Source organism: Moschus berezovskii, chromosome 7 (genome assembly GCF_049115385.1).
Source record: "Moschus berezovskii isolate FMDL1 chromosome 7, NW_MosBer_1.0, whole genome shotgun sequence".
Classification (NCBI taxonomy): Eukaryota; Metazoa; Chordata; class Mammalia; order Artiodactyla; family Moschidae; genus Moschus; species Moschus berezovskii.
The window spans coordinates 92256709-92284042 of record NC_142466.1 but is presented as its reverse complement, the minus strand read 5'-3'; the positions used below and the strand labels follow the sequence as shown (position 1 = coordinate 92284042).

General features: G+C 42.4%; 1 protein-coding gene across 2 annotated transcripts in view; it reads right to left on the bottom strand.

The window, feature by feature from the left end:
- The window catches only part of FAM120A (family with sequence similarity 120 member A), a 120500-nt gene that overhangs the window by 62031 nt on the left and 31135 nt on the right, over positions 1-27334 (bottom strand). For both annotated transcript variants that reach the window (XM_088838147.1, XM_088838148.1), the window contains exons 4-5: positions 12226-12354; positions 11388-11484 (exon numbers count right to left, since the gene is read on the bottom strand). In XM_088838147.1, the coding sequence (XP_088694273.1) occupies positions 11388-11484; positions 12226-12354 (226 nt within the window). The remainder of the gene's footprint in view (positions 1-11387; positions 11485-12225; positions 12355-27334) is intronic.

Genomic DNA, 27334 nt, shown 5'->3' with positions numbered 1-27334 from the left:
TTTTTTTAAATGATCACTGTAACAGTAAAAAAAAAAAACAACACCTTAATATTCTAGATGATGACCACAGGACATGGTTAAGTAGACTACATACCCACATCCCCACTGTGAAACATCAGACAAGCTTTAAAAATACTAAGGCAGAAAAAAAAAAAAAAAAACCTACTACGAAAGCAAACCTTTCTGAAGTCACAACAAAGTCCCAAAGGTACACTGGTGGGTGGGAACAAGGCAAGTTGCCTTATATGGATCCTGTGGCCTGGCTACAGCCAGCGCTTGCAGTAGGAGGCCCTGCATAGTGAGCCTGGGTGCATGGGCAATGGCAGCAGGCGGATGAGGTCCTGAGGGCAATGTTACCTGGCATGCAGTGGCAGTGACAGCTGAGGAGCTCAACAGAGCCACAGGAGCAATGCCATCACCCTCTGTTCTGGTCAGGTCACACTACAGACTCTGTACAGCTACTGTGTCTCACAGAGGACCTGAACGGGCAACCCTGAGTCCTGGAGACCTAAGAGACTCTTCTCATCAGCCAAGGAAGCCCAGCAGGCACCATATCTTTCTTCACAGACTGTATTCATGTTCAGGGGGGACATTTCCTGACCATTCCCTCCCATGTTGAGAATGCATGTTGCCGGGGAGGTAGAGCTATTATTTTCAAAAAGATTATCAACACAACCTAGAAAGCCCGGCAACAAACAACAGAACAGTTTGCTGAGCACCGTGCAGACTGTGCATCCATAGGAAGCCACCTTCTCAAGACATCAGAAAGTGATGCCTTCCAGCAAAGTCATGGTCCAGAATGACAGCCCACTGAATGGTTCTTATTTTTCCCTTATACTGGAACTTGCACCTTTCTGAGCCCCAGTCCCTTATACTGGAACTTGCACCTTTCTGAGCCCCAGTCCTGGGTCCAGGAGCACCAACTATAGTGTCTAATTACTCCTGTTAAGACAGGAGGCATTTATGTTCTCCTGTAGACGGGTCACCAGTGGTTGGAACTGAAGTTTGCCATTCAGCATTTTGTAAGTCAGGATCCTCTGACCCAGTCTGGAAGAATGTGGCCAGCCTTGAGGGCATATCAGGACACAGGCTGTTGCAGGCCCCTGACCTGGACAAGCCTGTCCAGATAAAATGCCCATGGGGCCTCTCTACCAGCACCTACGAAGTTTCCATAGCCAGAGGTCCTTTCTTTGTGGTCACTATATAGAATGTGTTCTTTGCTTTAGTGGTGACAGCTCCTATTTCAACATGGTTCTCTTTGCACAATTCTCTATTATGTGCACATGCACTGCTGCCCTGACGGATCCCTTGGTCACCACCAGACGCCCACGTCTGTGCTCCAAGGGACCCAGGGCCACGATCACCTCCCAACTTCCATCTCCCTTCACAGCCCCCCCTCTCAGATTTCATCATCCACCTAAAAGTTTAAGTATGTTCAAACCTCCCTCCCATTTCAAGTCCTATCCCTTATGAAAACAATTCAGGTAAATTTGGCGGACTGGTGCTGGCCACCTATCCTACCCTCTTCCATATTTTACAGTATAGAAGAAGGTGCAAAGCTAAAACACTATTTTTCCTAGGATCCCTCACACCTTGCTGAGAACCAGACAGCCACACGCACCTGCACGGGGCCTGGGAGCTCTGAGTGCCACAGGCACCTCCTCCTCCCCTCTCCTGACAACTGTTCTTGCCACAACTTCTCTGGCTGTTGCACTGCTCTCCCCGTGTCCCCAGCTCCACCCCCTTTCCTTGACCTGAGGCCCTCTATCTCAAGACCTCCCTACAGAGTGCGCTCCACAAAAAACCTCCTGAAGGAATCCCACCCATTTCCATGGCTCTAATTAGTACTCAGGGCACAGACACAATAAAGAAAAGCAAGGAGACCATTAGTACAAAATTCACGGTGCTGGAGTACTGGGAACTGTGTCCAGGGAGAGACAAGGCTAGGACTCTGATATTAGTAATACTCCACTGATGTCTGTTTTATTTAATGTACAAATATATTTTGCGTATGATAGTTTCAAAATAATTTTAAATTTTTACAGTGAAAAAGCCTTCAGTGAGCTTTCATGGTACAAAGAGTAAGTCTAAAGTCTAAGGTCCTACATGGCCACTGCACTCCAGCCCGACAAGCATTACCTGCTACTCCTTCCCCCGCTTTCCTGTGTTCAAACCACATTCTTGTTTCTTCTACATCCTGGCCTCCACTTCAGAACCTTTACACATTCTGTCTCCTCTGTATATATTCTTCCTCTCTATTGTAATCTTGCTGAATTCCTACTTTACACTCAAACCTCACCTAAACATTAATTTAACTGAACAGAACCAAACACAGGTTTAATCAAGTATTGTTTTAACCAGGATGGTATTCCTTGACGGTCTTCTTACATTCCTGTATGATTCCTTATCTCAGTCATCTAAAAGGGCAACAATGACATCTGTCCTGTCTACTACCTTGTTCAGCACTCAGCACAGTGCCTGGTAGGAAGTAAACATATCAAGGAGCTCATCTACTCTATTCTAAAAACTTAACATACTATATTTTGAGGAATTACTTTATAGAAAATATAAGCAGAAAGTATACACCTTGCATTCCCATGGTACATTTGTTACAACTGATGATCCAATAGTGACGCAGAATACCAGGCCTCCCTGTCCATCACCAACTCCCGGAGCGCACTCAAACTCATGTCCATTGAGTCGGTGATGCCATCCAACCATCTCATCCTCTGTCATCCCCTTCTCCTCTCGCTTTCAACCTTTCCCAGCAACAGGGTCTTTTCTGGTGAGACAACTCTTCACATCAGGTGGCCAAAGTACTAGAGTTTCAGCTTCAACATCAGTCCTTCCAGTGAACATTCAGGACTGATTTCCTTTAAGATGGACTGGTTGGATCTCCTTGCAGTCCAAGGGACTCTCAAGAGTCTTCTCCAACGCCACAGTGAAAAAGCATCAATTTTTTGGTGCTCAGCTTTCTTTATAGTCCAACTCTCACATCCATACATGATTACTGGAAAAACCATAGCCTTGACAAGACGGACCTTTGTTGGCAAAGTATTATCTCTGCTTTTTAATATGCTGTCTAGGTTGGTCATAACTTTTCTTCCAAAGAATAAGCGTCTTTTAATTTCATGGCTGCAGTCACCATCTGCAGTGATTTTGGAACCCCCCAAAATAAAGTCTGTCACTGTTTCCCTATCTATTTGCCATGAAGTGATAGGACAAGATGCCATGATCTTAGTTTTCTGAATACTGAGCTTTAAGCCAACATTTTCATTCTCCTCTTTCACTTTCATCAAGAGGCTCTTTAGTTCTTCTTCACTTTCTGCCATAAGGGAGGTGTCATCTGCATATCTGAGGTCATTGATATTTCTCCCGGAAATCTTGATTCCAGCTTCTGCTTCATCCAGCCCAGCATTTCTCATGTGTACTCTGCATAAAAGTTAAACAAGCAGGGTGACGATATACAGCCTTGATGTACTCTTTTTTCTATTTGGAATCAGTCCGTTGTTCCATGTCCATTTCTAACTGTCGCTTCCTGACCTGCATACAGACTTCTTAAGAGGCAGGTCAGGTAGTCTGGTATTCCCATCTCTTGAAGAATTTTCCAGTTTGTTGTGATACACACAGTCAAAGGCTTTGGCATAGTCAAAAAAGCAGAAATAAGATGTTTTTCTGGAACTCTTGTGCTTTTTCGATGATCCAGTGGATGTTGGCAATTTGATCTTTGGTTCCTCTGCCTTTTCTAAATCCAGCTTGACATCTGGAAGTTCACAGTTCGTGTACTGTTGAAGCCTGGCTTGGATACATTACTATTAACTAAAGTCTATAGTTTCCATTAGGATCTCCTCTTTGTGGTGTGCATTCTGTAGGTCTGGACAAACTTACAATGACATAAGTCCATCATTACAGTTTCACTGCTCTAAAAACTCCATGCTTTGCCTGTTCAGTTCTCTCTCACCCTCCAACCCTGGAACCCCTGACTATCTTACTGTGTCCATAGCTTTGTCTTTCCCAGAATGTCACAGTTGGAATCAAACAGTATATAGCCTTTTAGATTAGCTTCTTGCAATGTATATTTAAGGTTTTTCCATGGCTATGTAGCCCATCTCTTTTCAGCACTAGATAACAGTCCATTGTCTGGATGTAGCAGTTTACTTACCCATTCGCCTAGTTAAGGATATCCTAGTTACTTCCATGTCTTGGCAACTATGAATAAAGCTGCTATGAACATTCACGTGCAGGTTTCTGTGTGAACATCAGTATTCAACTCCTTTGGGTAAATACCACACAGCAGGATTACTGGATCTTATGGTAAGAGTATGTTCGGGTTTGTAAGAAACTGCCGCCATGACTTCAGAGTGGCTGTACCTCCATATTGTATTCCTACCAGCAAGAAATGAGGATTTCTGTGTCCCACAGCCTCACAAGCATTTGGTGGTGACAGTGTGTGGATTGTGGCTATTCTAGTAGGTGTGCAGTGACAGCTCATCTGTTTTTTTACTTTTTTTTTTTTTTTTAAGAGCTTTTCCACTTTTAACATTTAAAATTCTTTCCAGCCAGAACTGTGATGTGTGAGTACACATGAAAAGATCTTTGTATGAAGATTATATATAATTATACTGCAATGCTCTATTTTCAACACATTTATCAAATAGCGAAGACATACACGAGGTGAAAAATGTTGAAGTTACAAAAGAATATAGCATTTCCCTAATTCTCCCCTAACCCCTGCTGAGGCAAAAATTTATGAGTTTCTTGTATACCCTTCCAAAGGTAATGTGTCTATATTTTTTTAAAAAAAGATTATAGCATAGTAAACATAATTCTTGAATGTTTTTCCCTGCCTTAAATTTATCTTGGAGCTCAACTTCATTCTTTTTAATGACAACAAAGTGTTCTCTCATATGAATTTTCCATAATTTATTTAGCCAATCCCCTAGTGATGAACTTTCGGGCTGTTCAGTCTTTTGCTATTACAAACTATACTGTGATAAACATCCATATGTATACACACACACACACATCTTCCTGCATATACGCCATTGTTTCTACAGAATAAATTTCTACAAGTAGGGTTGTTGGGTCTAAGGATAATTCTTTTTTTTTTTAAGTCTCATATTACAGTTTGCAGGATCTTAGTTCCCCCTGAAGGGATTGAACCCAGGCCCTGGCAGTGAATGTGCCAAGTCCTAACCACTGGACCATCAGGGAATTTCCAATAATGCATTTTTAATTTTAGTAGTGTTTTTTTACTAAGAAGGCCAAGAGGACACATTGCATGCTTTTGCTGATGCAGTGGGCCTCAGTATCATTTGCATGGCTTTTCACAAATAGACAAGGATTGGCTGATGCCTACAGAATCCATATGCATGGACCTGAGGTGGCCTCTAATATCTCTGTGTTATTTGTTATTCTGAAATTTTGCCAATGATTCTGGAGCACAGCTACGGTTTAAGAACTACTTGTTCAATCAGGGAGCCAAAACTCAATTTTGACATATGTTATTTGTGCTTACATTTAGACTGAGGGTTCTCTGGCAATGGTGGACATTCGATGCAATGATGGAAAGGGAAAAAGTATACTCATCTCTAGACCCCCAATTCCCAACACAGTGTTTCTGATACAGTAAATGCTTTAAAATATTAATCTCACCTATAACTTACTTAAAAAATCTACCTAGTAGATATAATTCATAAACATATATAATAAATACAGCTGGATATTATATATATCCATTATTACATATATTCATAATCTATAATTTCTGGGAGTCCACAGTATAAATACAGTATGGACTGGAAAAAGAAAGGGACTATACACTATGCAGACGAGGCCTCCCAGCAATGGGACAGGGAGCATGTGCACTTCTTTCTGTAAATTCCACACCATTCAATAATGGTACAGAGGTCTGAGGTTTTTTACCTCAATCCTGCGGAAAACTACCTAGACTCAGAAGGAAAAGCATGGAAGACACAGCACCCACCTCCCAATGCCAGTCCACATGAATCTGGCCAGGAAGGTTTTTCTTTTGAAAATACAGAATCCTGAAGCCAATTAAGATTCTGAAAACTATTCTGTGATAGAACCTAAAATTCTAGCCAGATTAAGAACTCGGGGTAGAATCAACTCTCCCCATTTTTATTCTCAGTAGTCACACTCCCATGCTTCTACAAAGATTCTGTAACTTTTTTTTTCCAAAACTCTACACATATTCTAGTTTCTAAAATAATTAATAGAGACAGATTCTAATGAACAAGAAAATTATGTTCTGCTATTGGTTGTTCGAAATTCTGAATGTGTTTTCTTATAGAATAACATAACGAACTATGATTTGAAAAGACCACTTATGATCAACCTACTGCTTTTAGGAATATTTTTTGTGGAAAATATATCTTAGGTGCTCATGTGGGATGCCAAGAAAATATTTCCCTAACTCAAGAAAGCATTTCCCTAACTCTTCTAGGCTTCTGATTTCCATTTCAGTCATCACTCTCCATTTAGTGGGTCCCTGCAAAGAAAAAGAAAAGCAGGAAGGCAAAATGGTTTTTGCCTTCTGAGAAGGCTTTACAAATAGCTGAAGACAGAAATGAAAAAGCAAGGGAGAAAGGGAAAGGTACATCCAACTAAACACAGAGTTCCAAAGAATAGCAAGGAGAGAGACAAGAAGGCCTTCTTCAATGAACAGTGCATAAAAATAGAGGAAAATAACAGAAGGGAAAAGAGGAGAAATCTCTTCAGGAAAACTGGAAATATCAAGGGAACATTTTGCCCAAAGATGGGCACAATAACGAACAGAAATGGTAGAGACCTAGTAGATGCTGAAGAGATCAAGAAAAGATGAAAGGAATACATGGAAGAACTGTACAAAAAAAGATCGTAATGAACTAGATAACTATGATCGTGTGGTCTGTCACCCACAGCCAGACATTCTGGAGTGTGAAGTTAAGTGGGTCTTAGGAAGCACTGCTATCAATAAAGCTGATGGATGTGATGGAATTCCAGTAGAGCTATTCAACACCCTAAAGGATGATGCTATCAACATGTTGCACTCAATATGTCAGCAAATCTGGAAGACTCAGCAGTGACCACAGGACTGGAAAAGGTCAATCCTCATCCCAATTCCCAAGAAGCGTAGTACTAATGTTCAAACCATCGAACAATTGCACTCATCTCCCATGCTGGTAAAGTGAAAGTGAAAGTCACTCAGTCCTGTTCGACTCTTTGCAACCCCATGAACTATACAGTTCATGAAATTCTGGAGTGGGTAGCCTTTCCCTTCTCCAGGGGATCCTTCCAGGGACTGAACCCAGGTCTCCCACATTGCAGGTGGATTCTTTACCAGCTAAGACACCAGGGAAGTCCCATGCTAGTGAGGTCAGGCTTAAAATCTTGCATTCTAGGCTTTAGCATTACACAAACAATGAATTTTCAGAAGTCCAAGATGGGTTTAGAAAAGGCAGAGGAACCAGAGATCAAATTATCAACATCCGCTGTATCACAGAAAAAGCAAGGGAATACCAGAAAAGCATCTACCTAAAGCCTTTGACTGTGTAGCTGATAACAAACTATGGAAAACTCTTAAAGAGATGGGAATACCAGACCATCTTACCTGTCTCCTGAGAAACCTGTATGTGGGTCAAGAAGCAAGTTAAAATTCTGTATGGAACAAACTGCTTGGTTCATGACTGAGAAAGGAGTACAACAGGGCTGTCTACCGTCACTCGATTTATTTAACCTATACGCTGAGCACATCATGAGAAATGCCGGGCTGTATGAGTTACAAGCTGGAATCAAGATAGGCAGGAGAAGCACCAATAACCTCAGATATGCAGATGATACCACTCTAACGACAGAAAGCATAGTGGAACTAAAGACTCTCTTGTGAGGAAGAAGGAGGAGAGTGAAAAAGCCAGCTTAAAACTAAATATTTAAAAAACTAAGATCCAGGCCCCATTACTTCATGGCAAATAGAAGGGTAAAAGGTGAAAGTAGTGACAGATTTCCTTTTTGTGGACTCTAAAATCACTGCAGATGGTGCCTGCAGCCATGAAACCAGAAGATGACTGCTTCTTGGCAGGAAAGCTATGACAAACCTTAGACAGTGTGTTGAAAGTAAGGACATCACTTTGCCGACACAGTTCCATACAGTCAATGTTATCGTCTTTCCATTGGTCATGTACGATTGTGAGAGCTGGACCATAAAGAAGGCAGAGCACCAAACAATTGACGTCTTCAAACTGGTGCTGGAGAAGACTCTTGAGAGTCCCCTGGACAGCAAAGAGATCAAACCAGTCAATCTTAAGGGAAATCAACCCTGAAAACTCACTGGAAGGACTGATGCTAAAGCTGAAGCTCCAGGAATCTGGTCACCTGATACAAACAGCCGACTCATTGGAAAAGTTCCTGATGCTGGGAAAGATTGAGGGCAGAATGAAGAGAAGGCATCAGAGGATGAGATAGCTGGATGGCATCACCGATGCAATGGATGTGAACTTAGGTAAACTTCAGGAGATGGTAAAGAACAGGGAGGCCTGGCGTGCTGCAGACCACGGGGTTGCAAAGAGTCGGTGACTAAACAACAACAACAGCAGCACATATAGACAAAAATCAGTGAGCACTATTTCCAGATGCTTTTGTTTCTTTATACTTACCAGAAAAAAAAAAATTGGAGTGATTTATTTGTTTCTGCTGGTTCTGCTTGAAATAAACCTTCCTTCCCAATCTTGCCTCACCCTCTCTCAATTTCAGTATATGCTCATATACTGAACTCTACACTGTCTCAAACTATCTGTGCCTGTGCTTTGTTAAGTCCCTTGCTGTACAATTAAGATTATTGCAATAGTCAGAAGCAATAGGAAATGCTTTATAGAAGGATGTTGGGGGTGGATATCACCTACATTAACCTGCTTGAAAACATCACTCTAAATATCCCCAGTTCTTTACCAATTACACCACTGTTCTCCATAAACCACTGAGTGAAAGAGAATTCTAAGCCTATTAACTCCTTTTATAAAATACTTACCCCATAATGTCCTCTAATGATTTAATAAGAACATGAAAGCACTTTATAGAACAGTAAATATTTTTAAGAAGCTCAACTTTAAACCTAATTTAAAACTCATCTTCATCTTCAGAACATCTTCCAAACTGTTATCAGCTCAGGTCAATGCCAAATGGTAAGTCAATCTGTCCTGTCTCTATCCGTCTCCCACCTATTTTCCTTCTCTAATAAATGCTCTAGTCCCAAACACACATGCATGCTCAGTCACTTCAGTCGTATCCAATTCTGCACAACCCCATGTACTGCAGCCCGCCAGGCTCCTCTGTCCACTGGATTCTCCAGGCAAGAATACTGGAGTGGGTTGCCATTTCCTCCTCCAGGGGATATTTCCAACCCAGAGTCAAATCTGAGTTTCCTGTATCTCCTGCACTGGAGGCAGATTCTTTACCAAAATGAGCCACCTGGGAAGCCTGGTCCCAAGTATATTATAATGAATGTTTAAAGTACAACTGTCATATGAGGACTAGAATATCACGACAGATATACGAGGTACCAAGTACATCTTTGTGTTAACTTCTTTCAGGCTATCTGATCATTCAACATTCAGAGCTTTTGCCAGTCATCCTTCCTACAAGAATAAAAATGACAGTATCTGCTTGTAACAAGCACCCATTTAAGCACTTTACCTATACTTGCCCTTTTAATATTAACATAAGTATCCCATTTTAATAAAACAGGAAAAACAAAGCCAGGAGGCAATGGAAAAGAGATGTCCACAACCCGGCCACTCACCTGTCTCAAGAGCATCTATTCCTGTGCCAGCAGTAAAACCCAGCCACCACGATCTGCCCCTGTTATATCTCATCTTAACTGAAGAGACACGTGGTATCAAGTCCCCCGCCCAGCACTCCCTGTCCACCCTTCCAAGAATAACCTTAAGTTACATCTAATCATTTCACTCTCCTGATTCAACAGCTCTTCATGGATTAAGTCATTTGGGCAAATATTTCCCTACTCTTGTAAAGGATGAAGGCGGCAGCTGAGGTCCTGGGATTGTCCATCCCTGGACCTCTGACATTCTCAGGGGTTGGGAGGGCATGTCTGAGGAGATGTGCAGAGAATCATTTGACAGGATGGCTTAGTGAAGCCAAGAAAGGTGACAGTGAAGCCTGGACAACAGAAATGGGAATGCCCCAGGCACAGCAAGTCAGGGAGAGAGAGCTCTACGTCCACAGTCAGTGCCAAGACCCCACAGCAAGAGCCAGTACAGTACATTTCACACAGGAAAGAAGGTAGGGCCTGGAGGGTGAAGGGCAGAGGCCAACAAGAGAAGGAGCTTGATGTGGGGGGAGGAAGCAGGTATGCAGTTAGGAGTTTGTTACAAGCATGAGAGGAATGGAATAGGCTGACTGACATTTTTAAACACTACTCTGACTGCTGGGAAGAAAAGAAATGGCTAGGGACAGGGGGTGGGTATCCCATGATGGGGAACTGGGTCATCAGATGAAATGGCCTGTTCCCTCCTTGATCACACAGCATATTCACTTGTCCATAGTCACAATCCATATGCACTTGTTGTTACCCACGCACAGAGACTGCCATCAAAAGCCAGCACTTACCTGTATCTGTGTCGTCCCACCGCCCCGCCCCCACCAACCACATACACAGCACAGTCACACTGTGCTTAAATGGGTGAGTGAATGCAAAGGACACTGTTAGGAACATTTTCAACCACAGGGTTAATATGATATCACTTAAAAGTCTCATTCCTCTGACAGTCTCATTATATAAAATAAGCACAACTGAAACAACAGTTGGCAGGATGGTTTCTCATAGCTTTACTGATCTGGACCCTAAAAAATGCAATCTGACTTAGGAAGGAGGTTGGTACTTAGGGTTAGTGTTTTACAACCTCCCATGAGGTATTTACTATCAAGCAGCCTTCAGGAAGTTTACAATTGTTTTTAATTCCCCAATTTCAACTCTCTGAGAGAAATCTGATCTTTTGCCAAAAAAGGCAACAAAGAGGAGACATCAATCCCCTGCGCTGAAGGCACCGAAAGGTCGGGGGTGGGGGGTCTTCTGTGTCCCTGGTCTACTCTGTAAGACCACACCTCCCAGACACAGATTTAAGCATCACCATTACTGCCATCCTTAGTCCTTATGGCCGCATCCTTTTCTCTTCCAATCTCTTAAGTCTCGTAAGTTTGCTCTTGCTTTTCAACGCTTCCAGGAACTACTACTGAGTCTTACCAGGAAGTTCTGCTAGTACTTATTTGTATAATGATAGAAATCTTATTTCAAAACAATAAACTCACAAGATTATTGGCTGAATATTTAAATCTCTTTGGTTATTGCATGGTTAGCATCACGAATTACTTACCTAAGTAATGTGGTGGGTGAAATGCCATAGGCTTGCTAGTCGCTGAATAATATCCAATTGCTCTCTTAAATCGAATAACTTTGTCATCTGTTCTAGACTGAAACAAATGCAGGAAAACCTTTGTAAATTAGTATGCCACTGGTCATGTGTATATTAATATAATTCAACACATGTATAAGTCTGTAGCCTTTAAAACTAGATGAGAGTTTAGAATAAACATTAAAACTTTTAAGGAAAATCAACAGATTATTATTAAAGAAACAAATCAAACATTAATTCTCTTAGAACACTGTACTTATCAGAGTCTGACATGGCAGTCAGGAGACCTGAGTTCTGAGATGCAGTCCTCCAACTTTTCCTTGGCAAGGTCTCTGATGCTACCTGCAAAGGTTTTACTTTCCATCTCTAGCAAAGTGGAGGTATAATTTTAGCTCTTCAGAGAGCAAACAGGAAGTCACACAAACTTCATCGCTTCTACTAAAGTCCAACCTCCCTTGAATTCCTTACTTTCCAAAAAAGGAAGAAGAAATCCCTGACCATCACCTGGAGGGATGGACAAATCAGATATCCACAATTCTGTTTGCCCATTTGACACGTCTGTCTTAGTAGAAATCCCATTGAATTATGATGGAGTATCTAGGAGCAGCAGAGGCCTTACTATTTGTCCAGGCTGGAGGGGAGGCTGGAGAAGCTAGGTGAGGGGCCAGCCCTCCTGGCTAGCACCGAGGCCTGACAGCTGGAAGCACTCCTGGGCATGGCTGGTGTGTGCCTCTCAAGACCCTTGCAAATTCAGCACACAGCAGAGCACAATGCACTACCCAAGAGCTTGCATTTCTACCTGAGAATGCTGGAAAACATCTTTAGCTATGGCATCCAAGTCCGAGGTATCCTGGATGTTGCGGACATAGTCAGCCACAGCCTTGATCACCACATCGCACGGTGGTAAGACCAGCTGGTGGGCCCGGACCTAAGAAAACAAGCACACATATCAATAAACTTATTCCAAACACAGGGCCCAGAAACTACAGGTAATGCTTTCCTTAGAAGGGCCTGCTTATTACCAATTTGTAAGTTCTTGTCCCTAAGACTTTGAAAGTCTGAGGGTTAAGCCCTGGATCTCCCTTTCAACTGTTGAAATACAACTCAGCAGCTTCAACCAGACTACGTTAAAAAGCATCTGACAGCCTTCCATCACATCAGAGATGTCTGCAACCTGCTCACGTGAGCACAGCAGAGAAGCCCTGGGCCACAGGTGCCTCTCATTTTTCAACACCAGCCAGCAGGAGGCTAAGCAGCCCCAAGCTCCCGAGTCCACTAAAAGAGCCAAGGTCAGCTGGGAATGGATGGAAAACAGTATCCCTGAGTGCTGCGGGACACATCTGGTGAAAGACACATGGAATAAAGTGTAGGAATATTTTACACTTGACACCAGGAAATGGTAAGTAAGGAATTTTTTTTAAAAAAAGGTTTCTTTTGGACTTTTTCACAAAACTAAAAAAAAAGAAAAAACATGAAGAAAGATACTTTGATTTAGCAAAATTAAGGTATGCCCATATTCTTAGAAACAAAGATGAATCACATACAAACTTTGTTTATAATTTTTTTTTAATTTAATGATAGTATGAAATGATGCTTTATGTCCTATTTAGTCACAAAGATCATAAAGATAAATAAGATGGCAAAAACTTCTAAAGGCCAATGTTGTGGTTTCAGAGCTGTGCACTCCTGCCCACCACACCTATAAATGTGGTACTTTACACAGCAGGAGGGAAGAGATGGACAGACTGCTAACCTCAGACCAGGCTGTGACCCTGGATGATGCATATGGGCCCAGTGTCATCACAGGATCCTCTAATGTAGAAAGGAAGGCAGAGGAGCAGGTTTCACACATGAGGGAGTGCAGAACTCTATAGGCCATTAACATCTTTGATGATGGAGGAAGGGCCATGAGCCACAGAATACAGCACCTACAGACGCCAAAAAGGCAGGAAACACTCTCCCTGGAGTCTCCAGAAGAAACATGGCCCTCTCACACCGTGCTTTTAGCCCAGTGAGACCCACTTTGGTTGTGATCTCTATAACTGTAAGATTAGTAACTGTGATATTTTAAGACACCAAACATAAATAATAGAGGAAAAAATGAAAGAAAAAACAAAAGAAAATCAGAGAAACTCAACGTAAACAGAATGGAAGAACCTCTGGAAAAATAAGATACTTACACTATTACAGTATCACAAATTTTCAGACGCACAAAAGTACATTCAATTTCATTTTGGAAAAGCAATCTTTTTTTTTTAAATAATGTTTTCCACGTTTGAAAAATGATAGCTGCTCTGTCTCCTAGAGAACAGCCTGTCTCCTTGTTCTGGTCAGTGTTTGATAAAGGTCGATCCCATCATAATGAACTCCAGGGAACTAGGAAGATGTTCATGGCTGCAGACCACAAGCACGTTCCTAGAAACCCAATTCGCCCTCTGTAGAATGAAAAACTATTGACATACACATGCTCCACGGTGAAGAGGTCCCTGGAACAGCACATTCCAGTCAGTCTGGGAGAAATGGAAGCTCTGTCTACTCCCTGTCTTTTGGGGTGTTTAATAGTCCCACAGCCAGGGCAGGAACGAGGGCCAGTTGCTGGCGGCCCCAGGAATGAGAAGCCAGAAGAGAAACCCTGAGCCCTCCTTCCATCAACATTTCACTCTCAGGGAACACACACTACAGGGAAGGGGACAGCCTGCAATGGCCACCAGACTTGAGGCCCCTGGACAACCCCTTCTCTGGGCCTCAACCTTCTGTCTCTGACTATAGGAGGAGGCTAGTTGGCCAGAGAACACCCCCTGGCAGACTGAAAGTCTGTGGTTACCTCATTACACTGCACAGAGTACTGAAAAGCCAACCATTGCAGAAAGAGTTTATATAGAGAACAAATGACAATTAACATAGTGAGAACAAAAGTCTATTAGAAATAAAAATGTCCACAATATGAAAAGGGCTTTTCTCCAGGAGCTGGGAGCTAATGGGATGGCGCAGGCACCTCTCCCAGGGGATTCACAACAGACTGGGCAGGCGCACGCTGCCCCACCCACCTCAAATGAAAAGGACAATCTGTCACTTTTGTTCCTATGCATCTCCTTGTCTTCTCTACCCCTACCTTCTACAACACTAAGGCTATAAAATCCTTGAAGTGAACAGATCCTGTCATTAGAGGGCCCCTGAATCCTTCTGAGCAGCTAATTTAATACCACCGTCAACTATATCCTTTATAATTTCCTTTGGCACAGACTCTTGCCTCACACCTCACCCCCTCCTCGTTCCCCCAGCTTCATTCCCAATCCAGCCTTCCAAATCTAGCTCAGGGTGAGCAGCCACATCTTTCTCTGAGACCGTTGGTGCTACTACTCCCAAACTCTCTCTTGACCTCTTCTTAAATGCAACTCAGTATGAACACAATTCAGTTTAGTCGCTCAGTCATGTCTGACTCTTTGCAACCCCATGAACCGCAGCACACCAGGCCTCCCTGTCCAACACCAACTCCAGGAGTCCACCCAAACCCATGTCCATCGAGTCGGTGATGCCATCCAACCATCTCATCCTCTGTCGTCCCCCTCTCCTCCTGCCCTCAACCTTACCAGCATCAGGGTCTTTTCCAATGAGTCAGCTCTTCGCATCAGGTGGCCAAAATACTGGAGTTTCGGCTTCAACATCAGTGCCTTCAATGAACACCCAGGACTGATTTCCTTTAGGATGGACTGGTTTGTTCTCCTTGCAGTCCAAGGGACTCTCAAGAGTCTTCTCCAGCACCACAGTTCAAAAGCATCAATTCTTCAGCACTCAGCTTTCTTTATAGTCCAATTCTCACATCCACACGTGACTACCGGAAAAACCATAGCCTTGACTAGACGGACCTTTGTTGGCAAAGTAATGTCTCTGCTTTTTAATATGCTGTCTAGGTTGGTCATAACTTTCCTTCCAAGGAGTAAGTGTCTTTTAATTTCATGGCTTCAATCACCATCTGCAGTGATTTTGGAGCCCAGAAAAATAAAGTCAGCCACTGTTTCCACAACTATTTGCCATGAAGTGATGGGACCGGATGCCATGATCTTAGTTTTCTGAGCTTTAAGCCAACTTTCTCACTCTCCTCTTTCACTTTCATCAAGAGTCTCTAGTTCTTCTTCACTTTCTGCCATAAGGGTGGTGTCATCTGCATATCTGAGGTTATTGACATTTCTCCCGGCAATCTTGATTCCAGCTTGTGCTTCCTCTAGTCCAGTGTTTCTCATGATGTACTCTGCTGCTGCTGCTAAGTCGCTTCAGTCCTGTCCGACTCTGTGCGACCCCACAGATGGCAGCCCACCAGGCTCCACCGTCCTTGGGATTCTCCAGGCAAGAACACTGGAGTGGGTTGCCATTTCCTTCTCCAATGCATGAAAATGAAACGTGAAAGTGAAGTCGCTCAGCTGTGTCCAACTCTTCGCGACCCTATGGAGTGCAGCCTTACCGGGCTCCTCCGTCCATGGGATTCTCCAGGCAAGAGTACTGGAGTGGGTTGCCACTGCCTTCTCCAATGTACTCTGCATATAAGTTAAATAAGCAGGTTGCCACTGCCTTCTCCAATGTACTCTGCATATAAGTTAAATAAGCAGGGTAACAATATACAGCCTTGACGTACTTCTTTTCCTATTTGGAACCAGTCTGTTATTCCATGTCCAGTTCTAACTGTTGCTTCCTAACCTGCATACAGGTTTCTCAAGAGGCAGGTCAGGTGGTCTGGTATTCCCATGTCTTTCAGACTTTTCCACAGTTTATCGTGATCCACACAGTCAAAGGCTTTGGCACAGTCAATAAAGCAGAAATAGATGTTTTTCTGGAACTCTCTTGCTTAATATCATTGCTTAAGCAGAAAATCCTGACCCACTTCACTGCCATTTGGAAAACAGCAAAGTGGAAATGATTTTGGTAATTTTGCCAAATTTTGGCAATTTTCAGGAATAAAACTAGAAACCTCATTTGATCAACATTCACTTGTGAGGAAGGCATTGTTCTAGAAATGAGAACATGGAGCAGCTCCCCAGTACTCGACTTCAAGAAGCTCACATTCTTATTGGAGAAAAAAATGCTGACCAAACTCCGAAAGAAACCTCAGAGGACAGCCTGGAGGAAAATCATGGCCCAGCTGAGGAGGTAAAAAGGTTTCTGCATCCTCTGTGATTCTCAAAGTGTAGCCCTGAGATCCAACTGAGTGTAGCCTTGGCGCCCCCAGACCAATGAAAAGAGTTATATGAGGGGGCTAAGGCAGTTTGTTGTAATAAGCCCTCTAACCACTGCATCACTGAATACACCCTGGAACCTAGTAGTTTCTAGAAGAGTCAAGAGTAAGGAAAACATGTAAACACTATAATCATTAGATAACTACCAATGGCTATGCCTTGAGATTCTTGAAAAGTTATGACATGAATCAATATCTTATACATGTGTGCATGCTAGGTCGCTTCAGTCATGTCCGACTCTTTGTGATCCTATGGACCACAGCCCACCAGGCTTCTCTGTCCATGGGCTTCTCCAGGCAAGAGGAGGGTGACATGCCCTTCTCTACAGGATCTTCCTGACCAAAGAATCAAACCCGCATCTCTTTCATGTCCCGCATTGGCAGGCAGTTTCTTTACCACTAGTGTCATCAAGCTTGAAAAGGATGCTAAAATGCAATTAATCACCCACAATGCTAAATGAGAGCTCTGTACGTGGAAACTGTTATGCAGACATACCAAAGACTTCAACAGATTTGAGTTTAAAGTGTTAACTGTAAACAAAGAAAAGTTCCATCACATTTTGTGAGCAAGGGTCCCCAGAGGCTCTGGTGGAAAGGTGGGCAGGCTGGGGCTCCCTCCTGCAGAAGTATCTGCATCCAGCTGGGGCTGCAAGGTCCTGTGACTGAGTTCCTCTAGACTGTATGCCACAAACTGCTCATCGCAGGCATCACTTCATTTAATCCACAAAACAGTGCTGTGAGGTACACTCTTAAATGTACTTCCCATTTGACAGAAGCTCATTAAGGCACCTATAGGAGCCAACAAAGTGAGTAGCTGGGCCACTACCCGACCCGCAGACTGAACACTTGACCACCACACTCCAGCCTAGTCATCTTCTAAATTATGCCTCTTTTAGCATTAAATGTCCTTTTCTATAAAATGATGGTCGATAGAGAGCTCCTTGTTCTTCTAACATTCTTATTTAGAAAAATTAGAAGTTGGCAACACAACAGTAGCCCTCCCAACTTTTTTTTCCCCCCAAGAGATCCATGAAATCCAAACTCCTGTTGTCGATGAAAGGAGCTACAGAAAGACTGTCAACAGGGGGGGTATGAGATTAGGACTGGTGACAGACACATGGACGGTGGGCATGAAGGCGAAGGAACAAAGGAGGGAACATTAGCGGCTCCTGCTCAAACTCAACCACCAACAACACAGGTGGTAGAGAAGGATAGGATGAGCAAGTTGGGAAAGGTCAGATGAGTTAGACCCACAGAGGGGAAGAATCAAATATAATTCCCAATTTCTAACCTGATGACTACAGGGACAGTGGTATCATCAGCTGAGAAACATAACACAGGAAGACAAAACCATTCAGGCAGGGTGATGACATTTTTAGGAACACCAAATCTGGTGCACAGGTGGAGTGCCCAAGTGGAGATGGCTTAGTGGACAGTAGGATACACCCTGCAGTTCAAGGAACGGGGTCTCACTGGAAAAAGTACACTGGAGAATATCAACACAGAGATGGTACACTTAATAACCTTAAAGGCAAATGAGACACGCCAGAAAGAGAGTGTGAGGATTACAGCAAGGTACAGATGGACCCTAGGGAATGCACATGCAATCAAGCTGGCACATGCCAGCTCACAGGAGAGGAAAGGATGCATAAATAAGGAATACAGAATGAAGTTGGGGTCTGGGAATCAAGGCAGGAATTTCCCAGAAGGGTGAAGAGAAAAGAATGACTGACACTGTCAAATGCTACAAAGAGGCTGAAAATCATTTGACAAATCATTTGTCAAATCCACAGCCTTGGACAAAGACCCACCTGTGTCTGCTCGAAATAGGTGGCGAGGGGCACAGCGGGCAGTGAGGGTGGGTTAAGCTGTTGGGGACACTACAGAAGACTGCTCTTGCAAGATTCGAGGATGAAAAAAGAGAGTTAGGAGAACAGGGGAGACTAGACCACATTTACAAACTGAGGATCAAGGACCAAAAGATGGAGTGTCTACACAGGAGCAAGGAGTAGACAGGATGAGGCAGGGAAGGGCTCCCCAGATGCATTCAGTGACACGGGCTCAACAATGTCAGGATAGTCTAGTCTCAGGCGGGAAAAGGGAAGTAAAGTGAGCCTGGACGAAGAAGAAGGTGGCAAACAGGGGAACGAGAAGCTGAGGACTCGCATCATCCTTAGATAAAGGACCTCTCTGTAAGAGAAAGCAGTGTGAAAGTGAAGAGAGGCCCAAAGACATGATGAAAGTTTCAGATAAATATTAAGGAGAATAAAAAGACTGACTGTTGATATTGATAGCTGGATTGAAGCTGGAGACCGTAATTTTAAATATCAGCTTTACTGAGATATTTTACTTAAAGTAAAATTCACCAATTTTAAGCAGATAATTCACTGAGCTCTGACAAATGCATACATTAGTGTGGTGTATACTCAGTCACTCAATCATGTTCGACTCTTTGTGACCCCATGGACTGTAGCCTGCCAGGCCCTCTCTCTGTTCATGGGATTATCCTGGCAAGAGTACTGCAATGGGTTGCCATTTCCTTCTCCAATTAGTGAAGCCACTACCACAATTATGAAATACAATTTTTCCATCACCTCAGTTTCCTGTTCCCCTTCCTATCATAGCCCTAGGCAACCACTAACCTGCTTTCTATCACTATACTTTTGCCTTTTATAGGATTTTACATAAAACCAATCTATTTCCTCTGTTTTCAACTCTTCACTTGAGATAATGTTTTAAGATTCATACATACTGTAAGAAATTAGTTGGTCCCTTTCTCTGCTATCAGCATTTCATTGTAAGACTGTGCCACAATTTATTCATCCATTCGCCAACTGACTACTGCCTAGTGTCTTTGAGACTACAATAGACAAAGCTGCCCAGAGACTCAGACTGATTCATTTGTGTGAACAGAGGATTTCATTCCTCATGAGTAAATGTCTAGTAGTGGGATTGCTGGGTTATATGGCAGGTGTATGTTTAACTTTGTAAGAAACTTTGTCAGACTGTTTTCAAAGTGACCATTCTGGATTCTGCGTCCCAACAGCCACATCTCAGAGCTGCTGGTGCTGACATGTACTGACACTTCTCATCATCTGCCTCCTTAATTTCACCCATTCTAGTGGTTAGTAGTGCAGCTCGTGGTGGTTTTGATCTGCATTACCTGCTGGCATGGAGCATCTCCTGTGTGCTTACTGAATATTCTGTAAAATGTCTATTCCCAATTTTGCCCATCTTTTCTTTGTTGTTGGGCTGTGTGTCTTATTACTGTGTTGCTCTTTCTATATTCTGAATTCAAGTCCTCTGTAAGAATTGTGTCGTGCAAATAGCTCCTCTCACTGTTGTTGCTTGCTTTTCATTCTTTTAACTAAGACATCTCTAACTCCGGGTCATAAAGATCTTCTATTTTCTTCTAGAATAACTTTTATATTTTTAATTTTTGCAAATGAATATCCAGCTATTATAAAGACTAACCCTTCCCCATTGAGTTACTTATGGACTTCTGGTGAAGGTAACTAACCATGTATATACAGGTTTACTTCTAAACTTGCTCTGTTCCGTTGATCTATTCAACACTCTGATGTCAGTACTACACTGAGTTGATTATTATAGCTTTAAAGTCATACTGAAATTATGTAACACTAAGTCCTTCAATTTTGTTCTTCCTTTTCAACATCTGTGTTGCTCTCCTAGGTCCTCTGCAGTTCCACATAAATTTTAAAACCAGCTTTTCATTTCCACTTTAAAACAAAGCTTGCTTGGATTTTGACGTGAAAGTGAAAGTGAAGTGAAAATCGTTCAGTCGTGTCTGACTCTTTGCAACCCCATGGACTATACAGTCCACAGAATTCTCTAGGTCAGAATATTGGAGTGGGTAGCTGTTCCCTTCTCCAGGGTGGATTTTGATGAGGATGTAGTAAATCTATATAACAACAGTCTTTTGAACCATAAACACATACATTTCCTCATTTATTTAGATCCTTCTTTAACTTAGATCATAAATTTGCAGTGGCATCCATCAGCTGTGTGGTTCTCAAGATATTCTCTAAATAGTACTATCTAGGGTGGAGAAGTCTGCTAGGTGGGTGAGATGGAAGAAGGAGCAACAGAAGGGTGCTGTTGGTACACCTGGTTCGAGATGACCCATCAAGAGGTCCAGGCCAGCTGGGGAAGAAAGAAACAAAGAGTAAATGGGCAGACAGCCCCATGATGGGTGAAAGAGCGAAGTGTCAGCTTGTGAGAATACTAAAGATAGAAGCAACAGAGACAAAAGGATATTAAGTATAAGATAAGAATCAGAACTCTTCTGGGAGAAGACCCAGTGTGTGACTCGGCATAGAAGGCTGCAGTATAGTAGACACCGCTCGAGACAAAGAAAGAATATGCAGCCAAGTTATCTGTGGGTAAACTCTAGTACATGACCGTGCCTGAGTCTCTAAAGAGTTATCAAAGGACACCATCATGAAAGTGAAAAGACAACCCATAAAAAGCGAGAAAGTGTTTGCAAATTATGTATCTGATAAGAGACTTACATTTCAGAATATATTAAAAAAAAAAAACCCAACTCATATACCTCAATAATAAAAATATTTTTTCAATGGACAAAAGATATGAATATTTATCCAAAGAAGGTATACAAATGGCCAGTGAGCAAAGGAAAAGGTGTTCGACATCATTAGTAATCAGAGAAATGCAAATCAAAACCATATCACATCCACTAAGACACATCCACTGTGACAATCAGAAATAAAACAGACAACAACAAGTGTTGGTGAGGACATGGAAAAGTAAGAACCCTCACACATCGCTGGTAAGTGTGAACAGTATAGCTGCTGAGGAAAACAGTGGAGTAGTTCCTCAAAAAGTTTACTAGATGGCCAGCAATTCCGGTCCAAGGTACACACCTGAGAGAAATGAAAATGTGCCTATACAAACACTTGTCCCTGAATATTCACAGCAGCATTACAATAGCCAAAATGTGGCTAACAATCTGAATGTCCATTGACTGATGAACAGATTGAATGTGGTAGGTATACTCACACAACAGACTGTTATTTGGCCATTAAAAAAATGAAGTACCGATACATGTGACAATGTGACTGAACCTTGGGGGGAAAAAAATGCTCAGTGAAAGAAACCAGACACAGACACAAAAAAAAGAAACCAGACACAAGAGGTCATATAATTCCACTTACATGAAATGTCCAGAAGAGACAAATCCATAGAGATAAAAGTAGACTAGTGGTTGTCAAGGGGTGGAGGAGGGAGAGAAGTAGGAAGCGGCTGCTAGCAGGTGAGGTACTGGGTTTCTTTTTAGGGGAATGAAAGTATTTTAAAATTACACAAGTGATGACAGATACATAAATTTTGTGAAAGCTAAAAACCGTTGAATATACATTTTGTGTACGTGCTCAAATCACTCAGTTGTGCCCGACTTTATGCAACCTCATGGACTGTAGCCCGCTAGGCTCCTCTACTGATGGAATTTTCCAGACAAGGATACTGGAGTGGATTGCCATTTCCTACTCCATGGGATCTTCCCACCCCAGGGACTGAACCCATGTCTCTTGCATCTCCTGCACTGGCAGCTGGATTCTTTACCACTGAGCCACCTCGGAAGCCCTGAATTGTATTTTAAAGGAGTAAATTTTATCACATCTGATTGTATCTCAATAAAACTGTTATAAAAAGAAAATTTTAAGAACATTCTAATCAGGAATGGCAGTTTGGAAGTAAACTGCCAGCAAACCCCAGTTCTGTCACATCTTCCTGGCCCCAGATTGGGCTAGTATCAAGAAAAGTGCCATCTCTGGTAGAGATGCCTACAACCACTCAGGGCAGAGACCACTGGCAAGGTGAGGGGTACAGGTGCATGCACACAAGACACAGGGTCAGGAAGCTGCCAAGTGAGGCACATTTTCAGAACTGATCTCTTCTGTTAGAGAGATGTAGACGACCTATTTAGGAACAATGCTGACGTTCTGGATCCAGAGGGGAGAAAATACACTTGAAAGTGTCTGCACACATTTTAAAAACTGAGGATATGTCACTTAATTAACATAAGACTAGAAGATTCCAGCTCATGAGAAGAAACAAAGAAACCAAAAGTACTCCAGTAGGCTTTCTTTTGTTTAACTTACGCTACCACTCACCACCGCAGGCATGAGAAGTCAGCCACTACAAACTCTGTATGTTTCAGACGGCTTTTGGACCGTGAATCTCTCCTCCTGACCAGGTTATGCATTTCGGCTCACTCAGGAAGAGTTCTGCGGGCAGGCACAGTCCCTACAGAAAGGAGCTAAGCTAAAAGTAACCCTGCAACAACTAGGAAACACAGACTCCTCCCATGACTCTGTCCCTCTTTCCCAGCAAAGTGACTTCTGTCCAAAGACAGAAAAGCTATTGAGTCCCAGTGATCCCAGAAGATTCCCCAGAACACCAAGCTTTCCATCTTTAGTCTAAAAGCAACTGGGAACAGGGAAAGAAGCTCAGATAAGATACAAATAAGCAAACATCTTCTGAGTTCAGTCTTGTATTCCATCTAAGGATTCCTTATATAAATTTTAAATGAGCAAAGAATAAAACTTCTTACCTAAGTTTCCACGACCTAAAAGCTTACATCCCAGCACCATGAACCTGTGCACTGAAATTCCATAGACTGTTAATAATGTGCAGCTCACTGAATGCCTGACATTGTAATAATAATACTAGTAGGGTGGACATTTTAAAAATTCCGGAGTACAAATATCAATCTGTTCAAAGTGGTTCTCTTCCAAGAGTGAAATTATAAAGAGCTCTCATTTCCACACTGGTTTCCATAATGGTTGAGTTTTTCAAGCTTCTAGGCCCCTAACAATATTTTCTCTAGAGCCCCCAAGTCCTTGGGTTTTAGGAAGTACTTTTTAGCTCTTACGATACAATGACTTTTTGAGGGAAAAAAAGTATGAGTTAACTTCAATTAACACTAATATACAAGCAGGAATTCCTTCTTTAGAATGTCCTATAGTGCCCATGCTGCCATCTCTTGCAATGCCTTAAAAGGTAGAACTCTTTAAATAAACGAAGCCCATCTTTCTATTCATGCACAATTTATATTCAACTTTCTTTCAAAAAAGATTCCAGAAAGTCTGATCACCAACCTCACTCTAGTAAAGTTGCACAGTATGTTAGATACACCATAAAACGTCAAAAGGCCTGAAATCATGCTGCTCTTCTCTCTGGAAGCTGGCTCCATGGTGTGAAACCCAGAGAGGGGCCATGCAGAGTGGAGATGAAAATCACTGGTTGGCTGGACACTGGTCAGCAGGTGCAGGTGCCACCCATGGAGCCCCTTCCGGGAAACCAAGAGAGAGGAGATCCTTCAGGTCCTGGCTTCATTCTGAGGGCCGCTGCAAGCCGTGCCATTTGCCATGACTTTGGGAATGCTGGGGTTGTGTGGCCTGCACGATGAGACACAGATGGCTCTTCTGTCCACCTCCACATTCCTGGGGACCCTGACATGCTACTCTCTGAGAACCAGACTCCCTCCTCCCCAGGGTCAACCGCCACATCCTGTCCCTAAAGACATTTGTAAAAAGGATTACTCAGTGACTTTTGGTGGCAGGCAGTAAGATGGAAAACATATAGAGATAACTTTTAGTAAAATTCTAGGTAAATTTAAAACAAAACGTTCCCGAGGTGACCTGCTAGAATGTCCTGGTACACAGCTGCCTCAGGGAAAAGATATTGCTCGAAAAGGAAGGTGACTAAAAAAGTGAATCCAAAGGTAGAGGTATAAACACTAAAGACTATTTAAATCAGAAAGAGACATGTACGAGAGCTAGGACTTAAATTTTGAGAAGAGTCAGAAGCAAGCAAGGAAGTTTTCGAGGAGACATTTTAACTGGACACGCACAGGGAGGAGTTCAAGAAAAACTAGCACCTGCCTGGCCTGTGGCTGATGGGCAGAGCTGGGCTGGGGCAGTGGGGTGGTAATGGTGGCGTGGGCAGTTGTGTCCAGGGGAAGGTCTCCTCTGCCTGCTTGCCACAACTGGGGAAGTGGTTTAGAGAGATCAAAATAGAACCTGAAGAGCTATACAGGAGAACAACACTTGTAGGAGGTCTAAGGAGAGGAAAGGTGAGCAAAAAACTTGCAAAGGGGAAATGACAAAGGGACTCTGGGCAGGAAATACTTGGGGTCATGAATGACTGACAGGGATAAAACTCAAAATACATGAAACTGAATATGAAGTTTAGGAACACAAAAAGCATTAAAATGAATACAAAGGCCTGCAACTTATGATTCAACTTAAGAAAACACTTTCAGTTAAAAAATTCAATGCCAAACCCAAATAAAAAGTTCCATAACGTTCAAGGACTCAAAATCATAAAACCATTTTTTTTAATTCAAAAAGCACATATAAAAAAGGCACTCATTTGGCACATGCTTATGGCCAGGAGGTGCTCCCAAGCAGAGCTGACCACCTAACATCCTAAAGGACTCCCACCCCTGCTTCTAGAATGCGATGTGACTTAAAATGGGTTCCAGCTATCCTGAAAACAAACAAAATATACTTTACTTCCAAAACTAAGAAACTTGATGCCCTCTGACTAGAAGTTCTTAACATGTAAACAAGTATTGAAAAGCTTAAAAACTTGACTGGCTGCCTTAACTTCCTCTTTTCTACTGCCCTAACTTGATTTTTAGGTTTTTAAATATGTTTAGCATTGCACTCCTACTCCAGTGAGCACTATCCCTGAGTAATAAGGCAACATAAAACAGAATTCTGCTCCCTTCCTAGCTTTCTCTGTGGGGATCACCTCATGATCCAACTGCCTCAGCTGTTTATCACCAGCCACTCCAGGTTCTGCTTGTGCTTCTGAATCCAGAGCCCCAGCCACGCTCTCCTATTGGCCCAACCAGCACTGTGGATGGTGATGTCGAAATGTTGACAGGGATAAGATTATGACATTACTCATTAAGGGGGGATTTGAATTTATTAGATAATAAGTTCATATAACACCAACCCTCTGTGAACAATAAACTAGTAGATATGAACTCAGTGAAATACTTCGGCAAAATAAAGTAGGAGAAAAGGAATGCTTGAAATCAGGGAAGCAAAATCAAGTATCCTTAAAAACTGTATACAACATACTCTGTTGAAAAGGAATAAAAATCATAAGAAAGTTTTATAATCAACAACTAACCAAATTTTCAAAAGATGTAGTTAAGTTTTATTACTGGGAAAAAGAAGCAACTAAAAAAGCAGATGGGTACAGACAATTCTAAACAGTAGTAACGTTTATGAGGAAAAAAACCATATTCAATATCCCACAGTCTAGTTACACAGAGTGAGGTCAGAAAGAGAAAACCAAATATCCTACATTAATGCATATGTATGAAATCTAGAAAAATGGTACTGATGAACCTATTTGCAAGGCAAAATGAGACAAAGACATACAGAACAGACATGTGGACACAGCGGGGGAAGGAAAGGGCAGGAGGAACTGAGAGAGTAGCACTGGAACATACACATTACCATCTGTAAAACAGAGAGTGGGAAGTTGCTGTGTTACACAGGGGGCTCAACACTGTGCTCTGCGACAACCTAGAGGGACAGGATGGGATGGGGTTGGGGGGTGGGTGGGAGGTTTGAGAGGGAGCGGACATATGTATGCTTACGCCTGATTCATGGTTTTGTATGGCAGAAGCTGACACAACATTATAAAGTAATACTCCAATTAAAAAGAAAAAAAAATCCCAGTCTTTGTTAAAATTATACTACACACAGAAACTATGTATAAAGGTCAAAACATAAAAGTTTTGCAATTTTTTAACTCAAAGCCAGACGTTTTCCTTTTCATAATGTGACTTCAAAAAAATCCTATAACTTATCAAATCATTGAAAAATTATGTTGGACTGCTTCGCTATTATGCCATAAAAATATCTAGCTAATATTTAAAATATACATGTTGATAATACAAGATATTTGATTTGTTTAAAAACCCACAAGTGGATAGGAAACTGCTGCCAATGCAGAGGACATGGGTTTGATCCCTGGTCGGGGAAGATTCCACGTGCCCAAGGGCAACAAAGTCCGTGTGCCACAACTACTGAGCCCACGAGCCTCAACTATTGAAGCCCATGTGCCTAGACCCTGTGCTCCACAGCAAGAGAAGCTACATAGAGACAAGCCTGCGCACCGCAGCAAAGAAGAGCTCCCCCTCACCACAACTACAGAAAGCCTGTGCACGGCAATGAGGACCCAGCGCAACCAAAAATATATAAATAATGTTAAAATACACACACACAAAACAATCCTACAAACAACTTCCAGAGAAAACAGAAAAATGTCAGTGTGGACTTATATTAAATGACATTAATTTAGTTGATGTGATAACAATAATATAATTAAGAGATTATCCTTATTTATAGGTGGTGGTGTTGATATAAACCAAGGGATTCCCAGGTGGCTCAGTGCTAAAGAACCTGCCTGCCAATTCAGAAGACGCTAGTTCAGACCTTAGGTCGGGAAGATCCCCTGGAGTAAGAAATCGCAACTCAATCCAGTATTTTTGCCTGGAAAATTTCATGGACAGAGGAGCCTGGCAGGCTACCCACAGGGTCACAAATAGTTGGATACGATGGAGCAGTAGCAGCAGCAGATATAAACCAAAGTTTTCACAGGTAAAGTGTTATGA